General features: G+C 44.1%; 1 protein-coding gene across 3 annotated transcripts in view; it reads right to left on the bottom strand.

Annotated features, from left to right (window-relative positions):
- The window catches only part of Mdn1 (midasin AAA ATPase 1), a 130904-nt gene that overhangs the window by 26964 nt on the left and 85566 nt on the right, over positions 1–18374 (bottom strand). For all 3 annotated transcript variants that reach the window (XM_063287901.1, XM_039110965.2, NM_001427015.1), the window contains exons 60-77: positions 15090–15304; positions 13949–14336; positions 13220–13329; positions 11768–12470; positions 9015–9176; positions 8627–8897; positions 7862–8097; positions 7371–7466; positions 6686–6780; positions 6321–6442; positions 5838–5984; positions 5226–5335; positions 4604–4677; positions 3925–4123; positions 3189–3354; positions 2129–2275; positions 1257–1383; positions 129–234 (exon numbers count right to left, since the gene is read on the bottom strand). In XM_063287901.1, coding sequence (XP_063143971.1) covers positions 129–234; positions 1257–1383; positions 2129–2275; positions 3189–3354; positions 3925–4123; positions 4604–4677; positions 5226–5335; positions 5838–5984; positions 6321–6442; positions 6686–6780; positions 7371–7466; positions 7862–8097; positions 8627–8897; positions 9015–9176; positions 11768–12470; positions 13220–13329; positions 13949–14336; positions 15090–15304 — 3474 coding nt within the window. The remainder of the gene's footprint in view (positions 1–128; positions 235–1256; positions 1384–2128; positions 2276–3188; positions 3355–3924; positions 4124–4603; positions 4678–5225; positions 5336–5837; positions 5985–6320; positions 6443–6685; positions 6781–7370; positions 7467–7861; positions 8098–8626; positions 8898–9014; positions 9177–11767; positions 12471–13219; positions 13330–13948; positions 14337–15089; positions 15305–18374) is intronic.

Raw genomic sequence — 18374 nt, 5'->3', positions numbered from 1 at the left:
AACTTCTAAGATGTTCTAGCATCCACACTAACTTACACTGATTTAAATTTAACAAGCGTGTCAGTGCCTGGTAGGGACAATGCATGGTTGAACAGAACAGATGCTTTCCCCAGCCCGTGTCAGTCTACCTTGGCAGGAGTTGCCAGTGCTGCAGTAAGCCTGGTGAGCCGTGCAAGAGAGCGATAAAAATACTTCTGGCACCCATCCCACAAAGACGAAATTTCTGTGAGGAGCCTAGGAAAGAAATCAGGCAACTTACTGTATTAAAACCACAACTTCTACCCACTGAAGATCTCAAGGACTCAAGACTTCTGACAATATTTAGGTGTAACCCAGAATCAACCGTTAAAATCCATGTATCTGAGGAGGGTACTCGGCACTGGAAGCATTACCAGTATAAGAAGTAGCAATGGTCTGTTTTCTCCAGGGAACCCTTATAAATTAATTTGGTGGTGGAAGGTAAAGCATGTAACCCCGATGTGAGCAGGGGCTAATCAGGAATGAAAAACGAGGGACATACATGCACAAAATGGTAACAGGCAGGGACAGGGTAACATGAGGCCACACAGGTGCTAAGATGATAAAAGTAAACTGGAAGACGTGTTCTGTCCAAAAGAGAGGCACAACCCAATCACAGCCACATGGAGACCAAATGAGGAAGCAAACCCATTTGGCAAATTGTCCTCAAAAACTAGAAAGTTGCTATACAAGTTCCCCATTTACAATGCTGTTTTTGACTCAAGTTAAAATCCCACAAAGAAATGAGCATTACAACTAATCCAGATCCCTTACAGAAATCATACACTGATCAGAGTACAGGCAGCTCTGTCTCAAAGGTAATCAATCAGCTCTCAAATTGAGTATTTTTAGAACTTACTCATGCATTCCCAGCACCTGGGAAGCAGACGCAGAGACAGCCAGCCTGGTCTACAAAGTAAGATCCAGGATAAGCCAGAGAGAATGAAGAAATGAGAAAGCAAGTGAGAGAGAGCCAGAAATTGATTCCTAGCTGTAAGTTCAAGTCAAGTAAGCAGAGCTCAGGGAGTCAAAGGAACAGAGCAAGAAGGCCAAGGGGAAGCTGCCAGTCGCAGTGAAGACATACTCAGCACCATGAACCAACAGAGCAGGGGGCAAACACAGGAAGGAAAGGCAGAAGAAAATGAGTACTTAGTATATTGTGTCAGATCTTTCTATAATTTCTAACTCTCTTGGAAGTTTAATGACTTCCTCAGTGTACAAATCAAAAACAAACCAACCTAGAATCGGCCTCCCGAGTGCTGCTGACTATGGACAATGCGCTCTGGAGATCTAACGGGTGAAGGTGGAGCAACTCCTGAGGACTTTTTGAACGGGCCCAGGCAAGACCTTTCCGATACGACAGACCTGAAAGTAACAGCACTCATTAAAGCAAAGAAACTCAGAGAGAAAAGGCTATGTCCCTAACACCCCTTTTAGTCAAAGTAAAGTTTGTGACTTATCTATCTCTCCAGGAACCTGTCAGAAATATAGGCTTAGGTAGCCAGGGAAGAGAGTTCATCTCTACACTCTTAACACGTGGGAGGTCAAGAAGGATCGATCATGAGTGTGAGGCCAGCAATCAAATGCACCAGCTAAAGCAGGATCAGTTCCTGCATCTCACTGTGATTCTCTAAGTGACCCTGATGTGGTTCTATGATAGCAGGGTATAAGATACTGCTGAAAGCAGAAAATATCAACTCGGCGATACCTCACCACACAGCCTGAAAACATTCATTGTAGTTCACTGTACGGTCAGTAGCTCACTGTAGGATTTTCCTATGTGTGCCTGGAGTCTTAGAATGACATATCACAACTCTGCCTAGTACTCTGCTATATACAGTTTCACAAATTTCCCACAAGCCACTCCTGTTACCAGCATGAAGATTGGCTAGGTGGTTAGAGCACTCGCTGCTCCTTCTGATGACTCAGTTCAGTTCCTAGCATCTCTCTATACAGCAGTCCACAACTGCCTGTGACTCCAACTCCAGGGGAAGAGGCTTTCTTTTCTGGCTTCCACGAGCACCCGTACATATCACATGTGAACACAAACATATTAAAACTTTAAAAGGAGAGTTCATTCTACTTTATAGTATCTCAGAGCAACCCTTACCAATTTTTGCAAGGTGTTTAAAGAGGTCTGATAAAGCTCGATGCTTCTGCATGAGAATGTGCTTGGCTTCTGAGTGCTGCTTTTCCTTCTCAGCAGAGGGATCCACCGTTAAGCTTTGCAGCTCACTTACAGAGGAAATCACTCCACCTATAGGGAAAAAATAAAATCCCAAGGCCTTCCTTACTAACTCGTGCACATTTGCTCCTGCTGTCTTTCACTTGAACTCTCAACAGCCCCTCACATTTGACAAATGTTTAACCCACTGTCCTTGAGCTACACTTGTAAAACGCATGAAAATGGTAAAGATCTCTTAGCTTCAGTAACTCTTGAAAACAAACCAATATAAAACAAATCAATCAAACAAAAAACCTATTGAATGAGTACCAACTGTGCGGTTTATTACAGCATGAACTTTAATCACCTGAGTGGAATTTCTGGTAATTGTAACCTGGTTCCTTCCTTATAACTAGTATTTGCTAATTCTCTCTTAATCTATACAACTTCAGAGGCACTTATCTGCAGCTCCAGTACAACAACCCCTTCAAACCCCCATATGTAGCTGGCCTTGAACTCAAAGAATCACCAAGTTCTGACTCCTGAATGTGCCTCACCATACCTAGCTTCTAATCAAATAACTTTTGTTTTAAAAATGTTTAATTTTATGTGTCTATGTGTTTGCCTGCCTGTGAACACTGTGTGCCTGTGAACACTGTGTGTCTGGGGCCTGCAGGCCAGAGGAAGGGCTGGATCCCCTGGAACTTCCATGTAGATGCTGAGGCAGGAAGTCACTGAAATCCCAGAGTTTGAGACCAACTGGACAACAGAGAAAGACACAACCAACCAAGATCAAAGGCAATGTACTTGTGAGGATGGAGGGATGAATTTATGATACTGTGTTATTAGCAGGCCTCGGTCTTAGTGCTTTGATTTTTAGCATACTTGTTTAAATACTGTACGAGATGTCAAAAGTGACACAGGTCCTACATTGCCAGCCATCAGAGGCCATGGGGGACAGAGTAAGTCCCACTTTCCCACTTTTACCCTGGCTATTAACGCTCACCAGTGAACTGGTCCAGGCTTTCCACTAGGTGAGGTAGGGGACTCTCCTTCATAAATATCAGGCACACTTTCCTCATTCGTTTTGAGAGTCGTGGCAATCGACGTAGAAGTTCTCCCTCCATAGACAAAGGACCAACAGCATCCTGGCACTGTTCTGTACCTGAAGGCTTTGACACAGTACAGGTTAATTTTACTGCCAAGAACTGAGTAACATTTTTAACTCAATGGACACTAAATTTAAGTCAACCTCTCCCCCTCTTCCTCTACACACAGCAAATATAAAGTTATCATCTCGGGAGTAGAAACAAGCACATATATGTGGATGTTTAAAAACCCGAATTATGGCCAGCGGTAGCACATGCCTTTAATCTAGTTTTAAGACAGAGAAACCCGGACTATTTCTTTGTATGTGACTGACCTAGCAAGTCATGAAGTCTGAACTTATCAAGACAGAATGAACAGTAAATTGACTCTCTCCTTTTACCCTTTATGTGGTGTTCTAAGATTTCAAAGTCAGCAGGAGTTCACAGCAATCAGGTTACCTGCGAGCGCCCGGCTGTTATAAGTTCATGGTTTCTGCCTAATTCTGTAGCACAGCGAGGCAAACAATCAAATGCTATATGGATCCAACTAAGGAAAACACGCTGCTAAGCTAGTTCCCAGTGCATCTCTTAACCTGATATATATCTGGCTTTAGTGCCTTGGGATTAAATCTGCACCACCCCACAAGCTTGTACCTGCCATGCTATTGGCTGTGCTAACAGGGTCTCCCTCAGTGCACTGTTCAGAGCCTGAATGGGTGATGTCTCCATTGTAGCTTCCTCTGTTGGCTTTGGCAAACAGTCAGGCTGTTCTTCCTTGTTGCTCTCTACCAGACATGACTGACAGGGTTCATTCAGCACAGCTTCAAATTTCTTCATGAATTTAAAGAGGGTCCTGATCTCATGAAATAACAGGTGTAAGGTTAAAAACACACCATTTTAATGGATTTTGAAAGCAAAGAATTATAATGTGGGCGTGTGCAAACACACACACACACACACACACACACACACACACACACACACACACACCCCTTTATCTTTTACAGCTATAGCTACACCGATCTCTTTAGGTATTCACAATCATCCTGGATCTTTAGGAGAAAAAATATGCCAAATACTGTCACCCCACCTTTTCTACAAGAGAAAACTGAAGCCAGCCACAACAGGGTTGCTTTGCTCAAGGTAAACAGTTAGTGGGAGGTAGACGACAAGCCCCCCAGGTGGGCACAAGGCCTACATTTTTCCTGCAAGGAGAATTTGTTTGTGGTAGCTTGAGAGCAGCATAGGTCTGGCCACGAAAATAATGTAGCAGCAGGCTCCCGGTTTAGTTATGGTTTTTAAAGGTTACACCCAGGCTTAAAAGACAGATTACCTGTGTGTCTTTTCCACAGATTGCTTAATGGACCAGAAGCTGACGTCATTCCACTTTGATATCTTCACAAACTCCTGAAAGATAAAGGGCGTCCAGGAAATGGCTTTACAAAGCTTGTAACCCCTCCCCACTTTGTTCCTACATTATCTACTTGTCAAAGGTCCAAAGCCATCCCTTCCCAAATACAGGACCATGTATCAGGGAGTATGTACAAGAATAAAAGGGGAACCATGTTATGTGCCTCAAATCAATCAAAAAGGGTGATGTTACTATCAATAACTTATTTGATAAGCACTCCAGCTTAAAAATCGAAATTAGTCATGTTCCTCGTGTCGGTGTTGGTTCTTCAACTCTACTTATCACTAAAGTATTAAAAACAGAGGACTCTCCATGCCCTAAGGGTTCCATGGCATATGCCCCATATATTATGGCACACTTCTGACGTAGACAAAGGACCTGGGGAAGACCAGCAGAGCACAGCCTTTCCTGTGGCAGCTCTCCAATAAATTTCTACAGCCTTGTCTCTCACCTCACTACTAGAAGGATCAAAGGACAGAACTAAAGAAAAAGAATTAGGTGATTTTGTTCTTTAAAGGGTAATTATGACAACTACTCATCTTACTTTAAGCTCTTTTTCTATGGGGGAGCGAAGTTCCACAATTTTAGCTTGGACCGGGTCAAGAAATTGCTTGTAAAAATGGTACAAATTCCACAGAACACTGCAAAGTGAATCTGGAAGAAATGAAAAAGAAACATGCTACATCCACTGTATGTGCTTCTGTGCTAGCCTGAGCCTTCCTTACCACCCACACCATAAAATTATGGCACATTCCAGCCAGGTTCGTTAAAACCTGTCTGAGCTCAGCACCCCTCAAAAATGCAGGTTGTCAAAGCTGCCCTAATTTTCATTCCAGCTTCTAGCAGATTTACTGCCATTTTTTTTCCTTGCAGATGATATACCAAGAATCTCTTTAGACCAATCCTTAAAACTCTTTGTCAAAAACTCATAAAATCAGCAGACACTATGCTTATATTAGAAAATGGCATCTTGCTCACGTACTATATACACTGAATTTACGGTGGTGACTTAACTCTAACCTGCTGGGAGGGACACTGACGGCAGTTTTACATGGAGCTCACCCTTAGGCACAAGCTCCTGGTAAGTCACAGCTTCACGGTGAGGCGGGGCCTCAAAACAAACAACAGTGCATCATAAGTGAGGGACAATCCTCACCTTTTCCTTCAACCTGTGGCATCAGCAAGACGTGACAATGGAAAACCAGCAACATCTGGAGTCGCACATGGAATTCTCCCAGGGAAGAGCCTTCAATAAATGCTTGTAATGTGCTCACCAGCAACATCAGCGTCATTGGCTTGTCATCTTTAGAGACACAGAGAGCAACCCACACATGTACTTTCAACCATCCTTCCCATCCCTAAAACGCATACAGGGAACCAAACCCTGGGAAGGAAGACCCAGTAGGTAGGTACCACATCAAACTGAAACAAAATCATGTTTACAAGGATTGACTTCCACATAAACCTGTGTGTAAGTTATGTATTAGATGCACTCACATTGCTAGGAAGCTGCTTTTGATATTAACTATCACTTATACCAAGACAATATACACTGAATTATTAGTTCCTGGATACATAGAATGGCATAACTTTATGATGTGGCTGGTTCTCTAGACCCCACACGAGTTGCCCGCCTTACCTTCCTGCTCCTCTGTGCGTTCCTGCATGTGCTTCTCTAGCATCTGATAGATGGAAAACCAGTGTTTGGTGGATTTCTCAGTATGGCGCCTCATGGTATTATCCAAACTCATCGACCAGCAGCTGACCAGAGGGATGGGTTTTAAAGGAAAAAAAAAAAAAGGCAGTGGAAACATTTAGGTAAACTCATTTGAAATCACAGATTCACAATTGATTTGCTGCCTCAGAATGTCTAAGCTATTTAATTAGAACTGTAAGACTGTATAGCCTGTTTAGTGCTTGCTTTAAACTCATAGCTAAAGCATATGCTGTAGCTGCCATTTTAAGACATAACCCAGGGTAAGGCAGGTGGGAAAGGGCACTCACTTCAGCTCCAGCTTGCGCCACCGAATGATCATCTGACTGACAAGATCGAGATGTTTCCGCAAAGACAATTCTCGACTTGCATTCTCCTCCCAATCCTAAAGAAACAGAGACTGGTCTTCACAATCACTGAACACCTTAGTCATTTCTTTTCCCTCAGTAACATCTTGGACTTTCCTTCAGAGAAGACTATTGGTCCCATAAGAACTTTAGCAATTGCAACAAATGGTTATGTGATACAACACCAACAAAGCCAAAGTTAGGGGCAGGCACAAAAAAAACGCCAAAAAAACAAACAAACAAACAAAAAAAACAACACAAAACCCAAGCACAGTTTGTGAATGTCAGAGTTCCTGCTGCTGGCTCTTTATCTTTGAATAAATTCAGCTGACTACTTCCTGTCAAGTAGGAGGACAGCAGACAGCTTGGAGAATGGCTGCAGGCCAGGCAGGTCGTCCTAGCATAGTGAACTCCTGGGGTCCTGGCCTTTAGGCCCTACTCTCCAAATAGTTGCTCACCAGCGTATCAGCTCACTAGCACTGACCTCACCCTAACTCAGAAAGACCAAGCAAGAATCTTAAATCTTTCCTTAAACCAAACTGTACCTTTCTGTTCTAACATAGATATCAACAGAGAAATCTTGTCCCAGTAACAAAAACTAAACAAGGGGAAGGAGGCATCATCTTACCTGTGCCTTTGCCAGAAGGATCTCTAAGCCATTCAGGAGTTTGGAGATGGGACTGGAAAGCGGAAAGCCACGAATTCTGTCCATTACAACCAGCAGCTTAAAAAAAGAGTTTGGGCGTTTCAGTAGTCATCAGGGACTGACAGTGTAGAGTCCTAACAGGAAGTTTTACTCTATACTTCACATCTAAAAACCCCGTGGAAGAAAGCTTACAGGGTTGTGGAATCCGAGTGAGGGAAGCCTTCTATAACTGGCCTTATCCTGGAAATAATAGTGAGTCTGACAATTTTATTATTCTCTATATTGAGTTGTTATAAAATTGCTAAAACTGGCGTGTTCATCCTGCATGTGAGGGAAACCTCACTGGGTTACAGGTAAGCCTTTGTTTTTATGTACAAACGTACAAGTCAACATCCCTGAGACAGTTTGAGACAACAGCCTCTGGGAAAGCTTGTGCCCCTGGGCAATCCCCTCTTTCTAGCTGGCTACACCACCTGCTCAAGTACAGGGTGCTCTGGCCAGTCCTGTAGCAGCTGACTGACAGCTTCTGAAAGGCCTTGAAGCACAGGCTGGCACTGCCGTGCTTCTGCCACATTGGGGTGCTGGTAGAAATCATAGGGCCCATCAGGCTTCATCATCAGGTCTGAGGTGGCTTCCCCACAGAGAGTGTTAGAGGAGAGAGTGCAGGCCAAAAGCTGACTTCCCAAGAGCTGGTCATTCATCTCGACTCCTGTGAACAAGATTGTGGTAAAGTTGGTGAGCTCAGAAAGATCGTTTAACAGTAAGTTATAAAGAAACAATGAGCTAATTGAGACTAAAGTCTCTTCCCAATGGAGTAATTGATGAGACCATGTGGGAAACTTCATGTAACCAATTGGTATCAACCAGATTCTATGAGTCTCAAAAGTGCTGAGTGTTTTAAAAGAGATATGAAATGAGAGGCAAGCAACATATCTTGGTGTGTGGGGCATGAGGTTTATACTCCCAGCACCATTAAAAAAATAAAGGAAACCTCACTGACACCCCCATGAACCTGTTAGGAAAGTATGAATAGAAAAAATGGAAACAGTTCAAGGAAAACTACCACATACACCAAGTCTACATCCTTTCTCATAGGAAGCTACTGAGAACTTGCATTACTGTAATTTATAATCGATTTCTTCAATTTTTAAGCTACGGGAATAAGGAACTAAAAGAAATTGGTAATTTCATTATCTTAAGTGTTCAGGAGCAGCATCATCTCATTTTGACTTCCATACCCATCAGATGGTAGAAGTGTGTCAGCAGAGATGCTCCAGTCTGATAGCAAGAAAAAAACAGGCTGAGGTAGTGCTCTGCTTCGTGTGCTGGCACACTCTGCTGGTACCAAAGGGACCGTGCAAAGCTGAGGCACAACTGCTGGTGTATCAGCATCACCGCCTGCATTGAGCTCTGGGACAGGAGCGCTGGGTCTGTGGCTGCTTCTTCTCTCCCATCCGAAGCTCTCCTTTTCTCTTCCAGTGTTGGCTCCATCAAAATATCTGCAAAGTCCTGAACAGCAATAAGACAATTCATCTGGTTACCATCAGCAGAAAATGAAGGGAAGGAGAATGAACTGTCAAGAGAACAGTGACATTACGACTGACAAAGCGGATGTCAATCCGCTACCTTTTCATGCAGTGGGAAGAGCTTCCTGAGCTCCAGCTCGTCCTCCTCCTCCTCACTCAGGGCTGTCCTGCAGCTCCGGCTCCGGCATCTGTACAGGCTACTCTCTTGTTCTGCCTTCTCTTGAGCTATGCGCTCCTGCTCATCCCACTCATTGATGATCTCCTGAAAAGGGCGATGGGCAGAAGGAAGCATTCGTAGGACACACCAATCTTAGCTTCTTACCAATATAAAAGTTCCATGGGCCCCAAACAAAAGTCAACAGCTAAGAAACAAAGGCCCCTGTAGCAGAGGGCAGATGAGCTTTCTTTCAAGCTGTGGGTCTTCAGCAGTTTCCTAGCTTCTTTTTATAATCTCAAAGGTCTACAAGTCTGTTATAGCACAGCTAATCCTAGTGCCCTTTTTGTTCAAGGGAGTTGACAAAGGGTGCATTCAGTGGGCACTTTGGCCAGCTAATCTAGAGTTCAACATTGGACTATGCTAGATAGACACTTCTTTTCTCTCTTTTTAAGAATTATTTATTTTATGTATATGAGTACCCTCTTAATACTGTCTTAAGACCCACTAGGAAAGGGCACCAGACCCCATTACAGATGGCTGTGAGCCACCATGTGGTTGCTGGGAATTGAACTCAGGACCTCTGGAAGAGCAGTCAGTGCTCTTAACCTCGGAGTCATCTCTGCAGCCCAATAGACACTCTTGAATACCCGGCTATCTCAGACTTTAGGTCCTCAGATGGGCAAAAACTACAAGTGACAACCAGAGTCATCTAAATAGTGAGGTTCCAGGCAGCTAGAGTTACAGTGAAGTCTTGTCTCCGACAACAAAAACGTAGTAATTGAAGGACACCACACACTATCAAATGTGGTTGTTGTTGTTTGGTTTCCTTATTTAAGTCTTTTTAAATTAAAATTTAATTGAACATGTGTGTATGTTTTGCCTGCTTGCCTGTGCACTGGGTGTACCTGGTGCCCAACAAGGCCCAGAGGAGGAAGAAGGACTCCTGAACTAGGGTTACGAATGGCTGTGAGTCACTACATAGGTGCTGGCAATTCAACTCAGGTTCTCTGGAAGAGCAACTAGTACTCTCAGTCTCTGAGCCATTTTTCCAACACCTCCTTTTCTTTTTAAAAAATACTCTCGTATATCTCATATCTTCAAAGCCTTATTATGTAGCTGCAATTGAACTTGAATTTCTTCTGATCCTCCGGCCTCTTCTTTGTAAGCGCTGGAATTGACAATTGCCACCAACTATTTTTATTTTGTTTTTCCCTAAGTCAGGGTCTCTCTCTGTAGCCCTGGCTGTCCTGGAACTCTCTCTGTAGACCAGACTGGTCTTGAACTCACAGAGATCCACCTGCCTCTGCCTCCCAAGTTCTGGGATTAAAGACGTGTGCAACCACTGACCAGCGCCACCAAATATTAAAGTGCACTTATTATTAAAGAAAGGTATTTAAAGTTAAATGTTTAAGAAGTAGGTTTAAACATTTATATTTTTAAAAGATTCTACCTTGATGTGTTTGAGTATTTTGCCTGTGTTCATCTAAGTGTACCATGTGCATGCCTTGTGCCTTTGGGAAGCTAAAAGAGGGCACTGGGTCCCCTGGAACCAGAATTACAGGTATTTAGAGGTCATGTGGGTCGTGGAAACCAAACCAAGGTCTTCTAAAGAACAACAGTTTAGCCATATCTGTAGTTTATTAATGTTTTAAAGATAAAGACTTAACGGAATCTGAGACAAGGTCTCATGTAACCAGGTAAGCCAGAACTGTCTGAAGTCTGGAATGATCATCCTATGGGGATGGCATGCCTGGGCGTAAGCACCCTGATTTAGGAGGTGCCAAGGAACCAAACTCAGGTCCTGTGGTGTGCTGGGTCAGCACTCTGCCCACTGAGCTATACTTCCAACACATTATTCTCTGTCCTATAATCCTGGTCTCTAGGTTACCCAAGGATGCATTATTATTATGAGATACATTGTTTTCCCCTTCAAAATAGTAATTAAAATATTAAATAATTAAATATTAAGTAACTTAATAGCATGAACATATAGTAGAAAATTAGCAACAAAACACATGGCAAATAAATAATACCGTGAGTAGGAATCATCACCAAATGCTATTAAATTTGAATACTAGGCAGACGAACTCATTAGTGTTTTGTGTCTTATAGTGTCTGTGTATCTTATAGCTCTAGCAATCTAAGGGCAATCAGACTCAATGGGCAGCCCGGAATTAACCCTGACCATCATGTTCTTTTTGTTGTTGAGTACTGAGTCACTACTGCTAGAATATTAAGTTTTAGCAAGCTGTTCCTATAAAGTAAAACAAACAAACAAACAAACAAACAGCAAACCTGAGACATATTACAAAAGAAAAAAAATGCCTGTAATATGCCCCAGAAAGGAAGGCCTCACTAATCTTTTGAAAGATTGACGGGAGCTGGTCATGAATGCTATGCTAGCACACACCTGTAACCTCAGTATTTAAGATGGTAATCCAGGATAAATGTTGTAAGTTTGAGGCTGGCCTGGGCTACATAATGAGTGCTAAGGCAGCCAAAGATATAGTAACACCCTGTCTCAAAAAATCCAACCGAACAGCAACAAAAAAGCATACCCCACCCTTGCACACTTTGTAGTCAAAGGAAAAAAAGAGACAGCATCAGACAAGTGAATAGCCATTTTCCCAACCATGCTCTTCCACAGCAGCTCCCTCAGGAGAGAGGGCAGGCAGACCTCTTAGGGACTGGCTTACCTGACACAGATGTCTAAAGAGCAGAAGGGCCCTCTGGTCTAGCTCCCCTTTGCACAGCACATGTGAGCGCAGATAAAGGAGAGCATTCATCAGTAACTGCTCCCGGGTAGGGTAAGGTTGCTGGTTCTTGCCTTCTTCCTTTCTTGCTGCACGTTTGACCATCAATTTCCCAAGACCTCGCAGAGCTTCTGCAGAGTTCACTGAGCATAAAGCATCTGCATGAGCATGGTAGGTAGGGAAGCTGGGGCCCACAGACGGGAAAGCTAGCACGGCCATAGCTAGAGCCTCCACATGTTCTGTACAGATCACACTGCTGTGGAGGGAGGCATGGACTTCAGATGCCACTAGCCTCATGCCATGCTGCAGTTGCAAGATGGAAGCCTGTAATGGGGTCACAGTATCTGGATACAAGGCATACTCTTCTACTAGCCGCTTCCTAAACTGCTGGTGTGACTGCTGCCAAGAGGCCTCTTCCTTTAGAAGATTCTGGAGCACTTGAGCAGACTTTGGTCCATCTGTGTGGAGGGCCTGAAGAAGCCGCATGAGCAGGTCCTGAACAGCAGTGACCTTGGCGATGCTGGTGACATAGTGGTGAATCTCCTGTACCAAGGTCTCATAACTGGGTAGGTGGGGTCTGAAGGCCTGTTTTTTTGACAGGCTGTGGACTAAATTCTCCAGGTGACTGATCCTTTGGGGAAGTAACCTGAAGGCAAATTACCAACATATAAATGCTGCTAGAAAGGCAGTGAATTCAGAAAAGAGAACGAAAAGAATCATCTGCTAAGGAAACTGTAGGGTAACACTGGCAATGATAATGAAAATGGAGAACACCCTTAGCGCAGTTATGGATTACCACACTTGCTTGATAAGTACTTTAAATGCATCTCATCACGCCCTTGGCTGTCCTGGAACTCATTCTAGACCATGCTGGCCTAAAAAAACTGATATCCCCCCTGCCTCTGACTCCCAAGTGCTGGGATTAAATACTCTACCACTGCCCAGCTTTCAATAGCATTAAAAAAAAAAAAAAGATTTATTTTATTTTTAATTGTGTGTCTATGTGTAGGTATGCAGGCTAAAGTGACGGTGCCTGTTGAGGCCTGAGGCATCAAGATACCCTGGAGCTACAGTTAGAGCTTGCTGAGAGCCTCCTGATAGGAGTGATGTGAATCCGACTCAGGTCCTCTGCCAGGGCAGTACACATTAAAAAAAAAAACAAAAATCACCAAACCATCTCTTTAGTCCAACCTCCTGTGTCTCTTTCTTCTTTTTGACTATACATGTTTCTTGATCACAATGAAGGATCTGGGCTATAACTGGTCATGTAGTTCTGAGATATACACCACTACCAATCACACTAACATAATTACAGTACCAGTCAACCCCCTACTGTCTTTTCTAAAAACAAGGTGTCGGTCCCACCCTACCCCCACACAAACTCTGCTGCTTTACCTGATATGTGGGTGAGAGTGGCTGGCAATTATGTCATCTTCCAGGTCTCTTCCGGTTTGTAGGTGGGACAACAGGTTCCGGGTCTTCAGCTCACACTGCAGCTGGCATAACTATTGGAAAAAGGAATAAAAGGTCTTCTGTGGTAACAGCCATGACATGCACATGATGGATAGAATCTGAACGACCCCAAGACTTGGACCACTCGGTTCAGAGTTGTCAGCCAGAGAAAGTACTCTCCTCTGCTACTGAGCTCCTAAGCGTCTGCCGACAGCAGTGAGGCTTTCATCCTACAGCAGCTATGGATTCAAGGCAGAGAACCCCACATTACATCCTCTAGGTCTAGGGACGCAATCCCACTATTTCTCTCATAATGCCTACTTTCTCCCTGCTAAACTGAGTCAGAAATCTTAGAGGAAAATGCAGTCTTTATAAGACTCATGAGAGGCTGGGTGTGATGGTGCTCCCATTTAATATATAATACTCAGGAGGCAGAGGCAAATTGATCTCTCTGAGTTCAAGGCTAGCCTGGTCTACTAGGTGAGTTCCAGGACACACAGAGAAACTATGTCTCAAACAAATCAACCAACCAACCAACCAACCCTCCCACCCCGGCCCAAATAAGACTCATGAGACTGCTCACCTCTACATAGCCTCATGAGGAACAAAGGAGTAAACTATAACCAAACTCAAAGGGAAGGAGCTCGGGCCTCCTCTAGCCCTGCCTCTTACCTCCTCTTGGGCATATTTGAGCTTATATGCCTTCTTCACTGCAGGGTCAAAGCGGGTCTGAGGAACCCAAGTCTGAATCTGGAGTAAGCCAAGGCTGACCCAGAGCCTCCCACGCCGGGCTGCTTCACGAAGGTTCTGCTTACTCTCCCCTTCACCAATAAAGTAGTGCAAGGAGGTGAGCAGGAGACAGAATAGTTCTTTGGGAAGCACCTCTTGACCACCTATATTCGCCAGAGTCTGGTCCACATGGTGGAAGGCCTGTGTGTTCCCAAGCAGCAGATGTTCACAGTTCTGCATGTACTCCTGCCGTTGGGGTGCAGGAAGCAGCTCCGTAAGGCCCAGCAGGTACCGGCACAGGACCAGCCCCTGGAGGCGAGAATCCGTGCGTCTGTGGGGACATGACACAGCACTTACAGAGTCACAGGGAATCAAACAACCTGTGAATACATACTATCTTCTCAGGAAATAACAACTACAGGCTGTTGAGGTGAACTTTACATGTAATCTTGCATGATTTTTTTGTATTACCTGTTGGCGCAAATATTCTTTTTTTTTTTAAATTATTTATATTTATTTATTTATCAGTACATTGCAGCTGTCTTCAGACACACCAGAAGAGGGCATCAGATCCCATTACAGATGTTGTGAGCTACCATGTGGTTGCTGGAATTTGAACTCAGGACCTCTGGAAGAGCAGTCAGTGCTCTTAACCACTGAACCACCTCTCTAGCCCTCAAATATTCTTTTTTTTTTTTAAATATTTATTTATTTTACGTATGTGAGTACACTGTAGGTGTCTTCAGTCTCACCAGAAGAGGGCATCAGATCCCATTACAGGTGGTTGTGAGCCACCATGTGGTTGCTGGGATTTGAACTCAGGACCTCTGGAAGAGCAGTCAGTGCTCTTAACCACTGAGTCATCTCTCCAGCCCTCAAATATTCTTAAAATACAGGAATTAAACTCACAGAAGCCTGTTACAGATTGTTAAGCAAGCTGCTTTACTAAAAACAAAACAAAACAAAACCTACCCTCCTCATGAGAATCAGGTATCTGACTGAGCCTTAAGTTCTGAATGAGCTCTTGTCACACAACGATGGAAAGCAGACCACAGCAGTAAGACTGTTCCAGGGTGAGAAATACCTGAATTCAGCTACTGAAGGCACAGTCATGTTGGTCCACAGCAATGACCTGATGTCCTGGAGCTGTTGGGCTCTCTCAACCCACTCTCCCAGAGTGACATGTGAGGAAGACAGGAGGGGCAGGCCGCTCACATCCCAGGAGCTTCCGCTGCTGCTGTTTGTAAGCACACCAAAGCAGCACTTGGAGAACACAGCTCTGCAGAGGCTGCCAGGGCCCTGAGCAACAAGAGACCCATGTAACTCAGAGATAGACGCAGACGGAAGAGACAGGAGACAAATAAACACAAAATTGTCCAGCTGTCTTCCTTGGACTGTCATTGTAGGGCACAGAAATTCCCCATAGCAAGGGTCAGGTGATCAATCTAAGAGAGAAAACAGTGCATGCCACACAACGCTTGGGAACCCATCAGGTTTATTATCCGAGACTTTGAGAGAGGTTTTGTAAATGGTATCAAATGGCCCCAGTTACAATAAAAATACTGAACACATAAAAATAATTCTGTGAACATCTATAGAAATAAGGTATATTATAAAGGCGGCACTTCAAGCAAGAATGGACAGGATCCATCATTTACAGACTAAGAGGAAAAATCCTGCATCTCTACCATAGAAAACATATATACCAATAAGGAGACCGGAGAGAAGGCTTAGCAGTTAAGAACACATTCAGTTCCTAGCACCCATAACAGGCAGCTTCCAAATGCTCTGACTTCCTCGTATGGTGCATGTAAACTGAGACAGACATACATAGTAAATAAGCAGATAAATAAAAGATATACAGTTAAAATTAACTTAAATATAAAATAAAGACACAGGAGAAGATATACGGAAATTATTTTTACCCTACAACTGCTGAAATAGTTAATTTTTAAGTGTTTAATACAACAACATAGAAAAACAAGCAATTGGAATACCTGAAATCATAAAACTGAGTGCCATGGGGTTGGGGATTTAGCTCAGTGGTAGAGCGCTTACCTAGCAAGCGCAAGGCCCTGGGTTCGGTCCCCAGCTCCGAAAAAAAGAAAAAGAAAAAAAAAGAAAAGAAGAAAGAAAACAAACAAACAAACAAACAAAAAAACCTGAGTGCCACAAAACAAACCTTAAAGACACGCTTCCAGTCACACCAGGAAACTATTACTACCTATAACCACAGAGAGTTCTTCAATAACACAACGACTTCAATGTTTCTAATTGAAAAATGAAGTTTCATCCTATGTGTGCATTTCTCATGCTTTTTCTTTCTTTTAGTTTCTTTTCCTGATTGATTTACTCTGGCTTGTTCTTTTTCTTTTTGAAATATCTTAAAAATAAAACAAAAACATTAATTTATTTTACTTATGTGAGCACGCTGTTGCTGTCTTCAGACACACCAGAAGAGGGCATTCGATCCCACTACAGATGACTGTGAGCCACCATGTGGTTGCTGGGAAGTGAATTCAGACCCCTGGAAGAGCCACCAACACTCTAATCTCCTGAGCCATTCCTCCAGCCCACTGTTTGTTTCTTTTTAAAAGAGAAAGAAGGCATGGAAGGGTGGGAGGACCAGGTAGGAGGTGAGAGAAAGGAAACCATGATGAGAATATACAATATTGGGGGAAAATTTTTAATAAAAAGTAAAAAGGGGCTGGAGAGATGGCTCAGTGGTTAAGAGCACTGACTGCTCTTCCTTAGGTCCTGAGTTTACTTCCCAGCAACCACATGGTGGCTCACAACCATCTGTAATGGGATCCGATGTCCTCTTCTGGTGTGTCTGAAGACAGCGACAGTGTACTCATATAAATAAAATAAATAAATATATCTTTAAAAAAATTAAAAAGAAAACAAACAAGACTTAAAATCCAGAGAATGAAATGATCAGCTAAGGGCTGGAGGTGTGACTCAGGGGTACTCAGCACATATAAGGCCCTGAGTTTGATTTCCAGCACCATGGTGGGTGGGGTGTAAATAATGACACTTGAAAAAAATACAATTTTTTTAAAAGCATTATCAAAGAAAATATAATGGCAATTATCAACTAAACAGAGTCTAGAATGACCGGGGAGAACAGCGTTGGGCATGCCTGTGGGAATCACGTCTACTGTGTTGATGAGCCATCCTGACTATGGGCAGGGGTCCTGCACTGTACACAATGGAGGGAAGAAGCTGAGCATGTCCGCACACACATGCACTCTTGTCCCATGACCTCTCTGCCACAGTGGACTGGCACCGGGAACTCTGTGAGCTCAGAGAATGTTTGCCTCTCTTGTTTTGTTTCTGTAAGAGTATTTCCTCATAGCAATGAAAAGAAACTAAAACTACACACAGAGGCAGAGTTCATCTAGGACCAGGCACGTCCTGTGTTTGCCGGAGGTCCCACGCCCGCGGATCCCGGGCCCGCAGCAGCTCTCTGCTCCCAGACCCTGTGGGAAAGACACCTCACCGCCTGATCAGGTGGGCACTCCTGAGGCTGCAGAGCGGAAGAGACCACCAACACTGCTCACCCCTGCCCACATCCCTGGCCCAAGAGGAAACTGTATAAGGCCTCTGGGCTCCCGTGGGGGAGGGCCCAGGAGCGGCAGGAGCCCTGCCTGAGACACCACCGGAACCTGAGGGAAACAGACCGGATAAACAGTTCTCTGCACCCAAATCCCGTGGGAGGGAGAGCTGAACCTTCAGAGAGGCAGACAAGCCTGGGAAACCAGAAAAGACTGCTCTCTGTACATACATCTCGGACGCCAGAGGAAAACACCAAAGGCCCTCTGGAACCCTGGTGCACTGAAGCTCCCGGAAGGGGCGGCACAGGTCTTCCTGGTTGCTGCCGCCGCAGAGAGCCCTTGGGCAGCACCCCGCGAGCAAACTTGAGCCTCGGGACCACAGGTAAGACCAACTTGTCTGCTGCAAGAAAGCTGCCTGGTGAACTCAAGACACAGGCCCACAGGAACAGCTGAAGACCTGTAGAGAGGAAAAACTACACGCCCGAAAGCAGAACACTCTGTCCCCATAACTGACTGAAAGAGAGGAAAACAGGTCTACAGCACTCCTGACACACAGGCTTATAGGACAGTCTAGCCACTGTCAGAAATAGCAGAACAAAGTAACACTAGAGATAATCTGATGGCGAGAGGCAAGCGCAGGAACCCAAGCAACAGAAACCAAGACTACATGCCATCATCGGAGCCCAATTCTCCCACCAAAACAAACATGGAATATCCAAACACACCAGAAAAGCAAGATCTAGTTTCAAAATCATATCTGATCATGATGCTGGAGGACTTCAAGAAAGACATGAACACACTTAGGGAAACAC

Source organism: Rattus norvegicus, chromosome 5 (assembly GCF_036323735.1).
Source record: "Rattus norvegicus strain BN/NHsdMcwi chromosome 5, GRCr8, whole genome shotgun sequence".
In the NCBI taxonomy this organism is placed as follows: domain Eukaryota; kingdom Metazoa; phylum Chordata; class Mammalia; order Rodentia; family Muridae; genus Rattus; species Rattus norvegicus.
The sequence above is the reverse complement of the archived record's forward strand: the minus strand, read 5'-3'. Positions and strand labels throughout refer to the sequence as shown.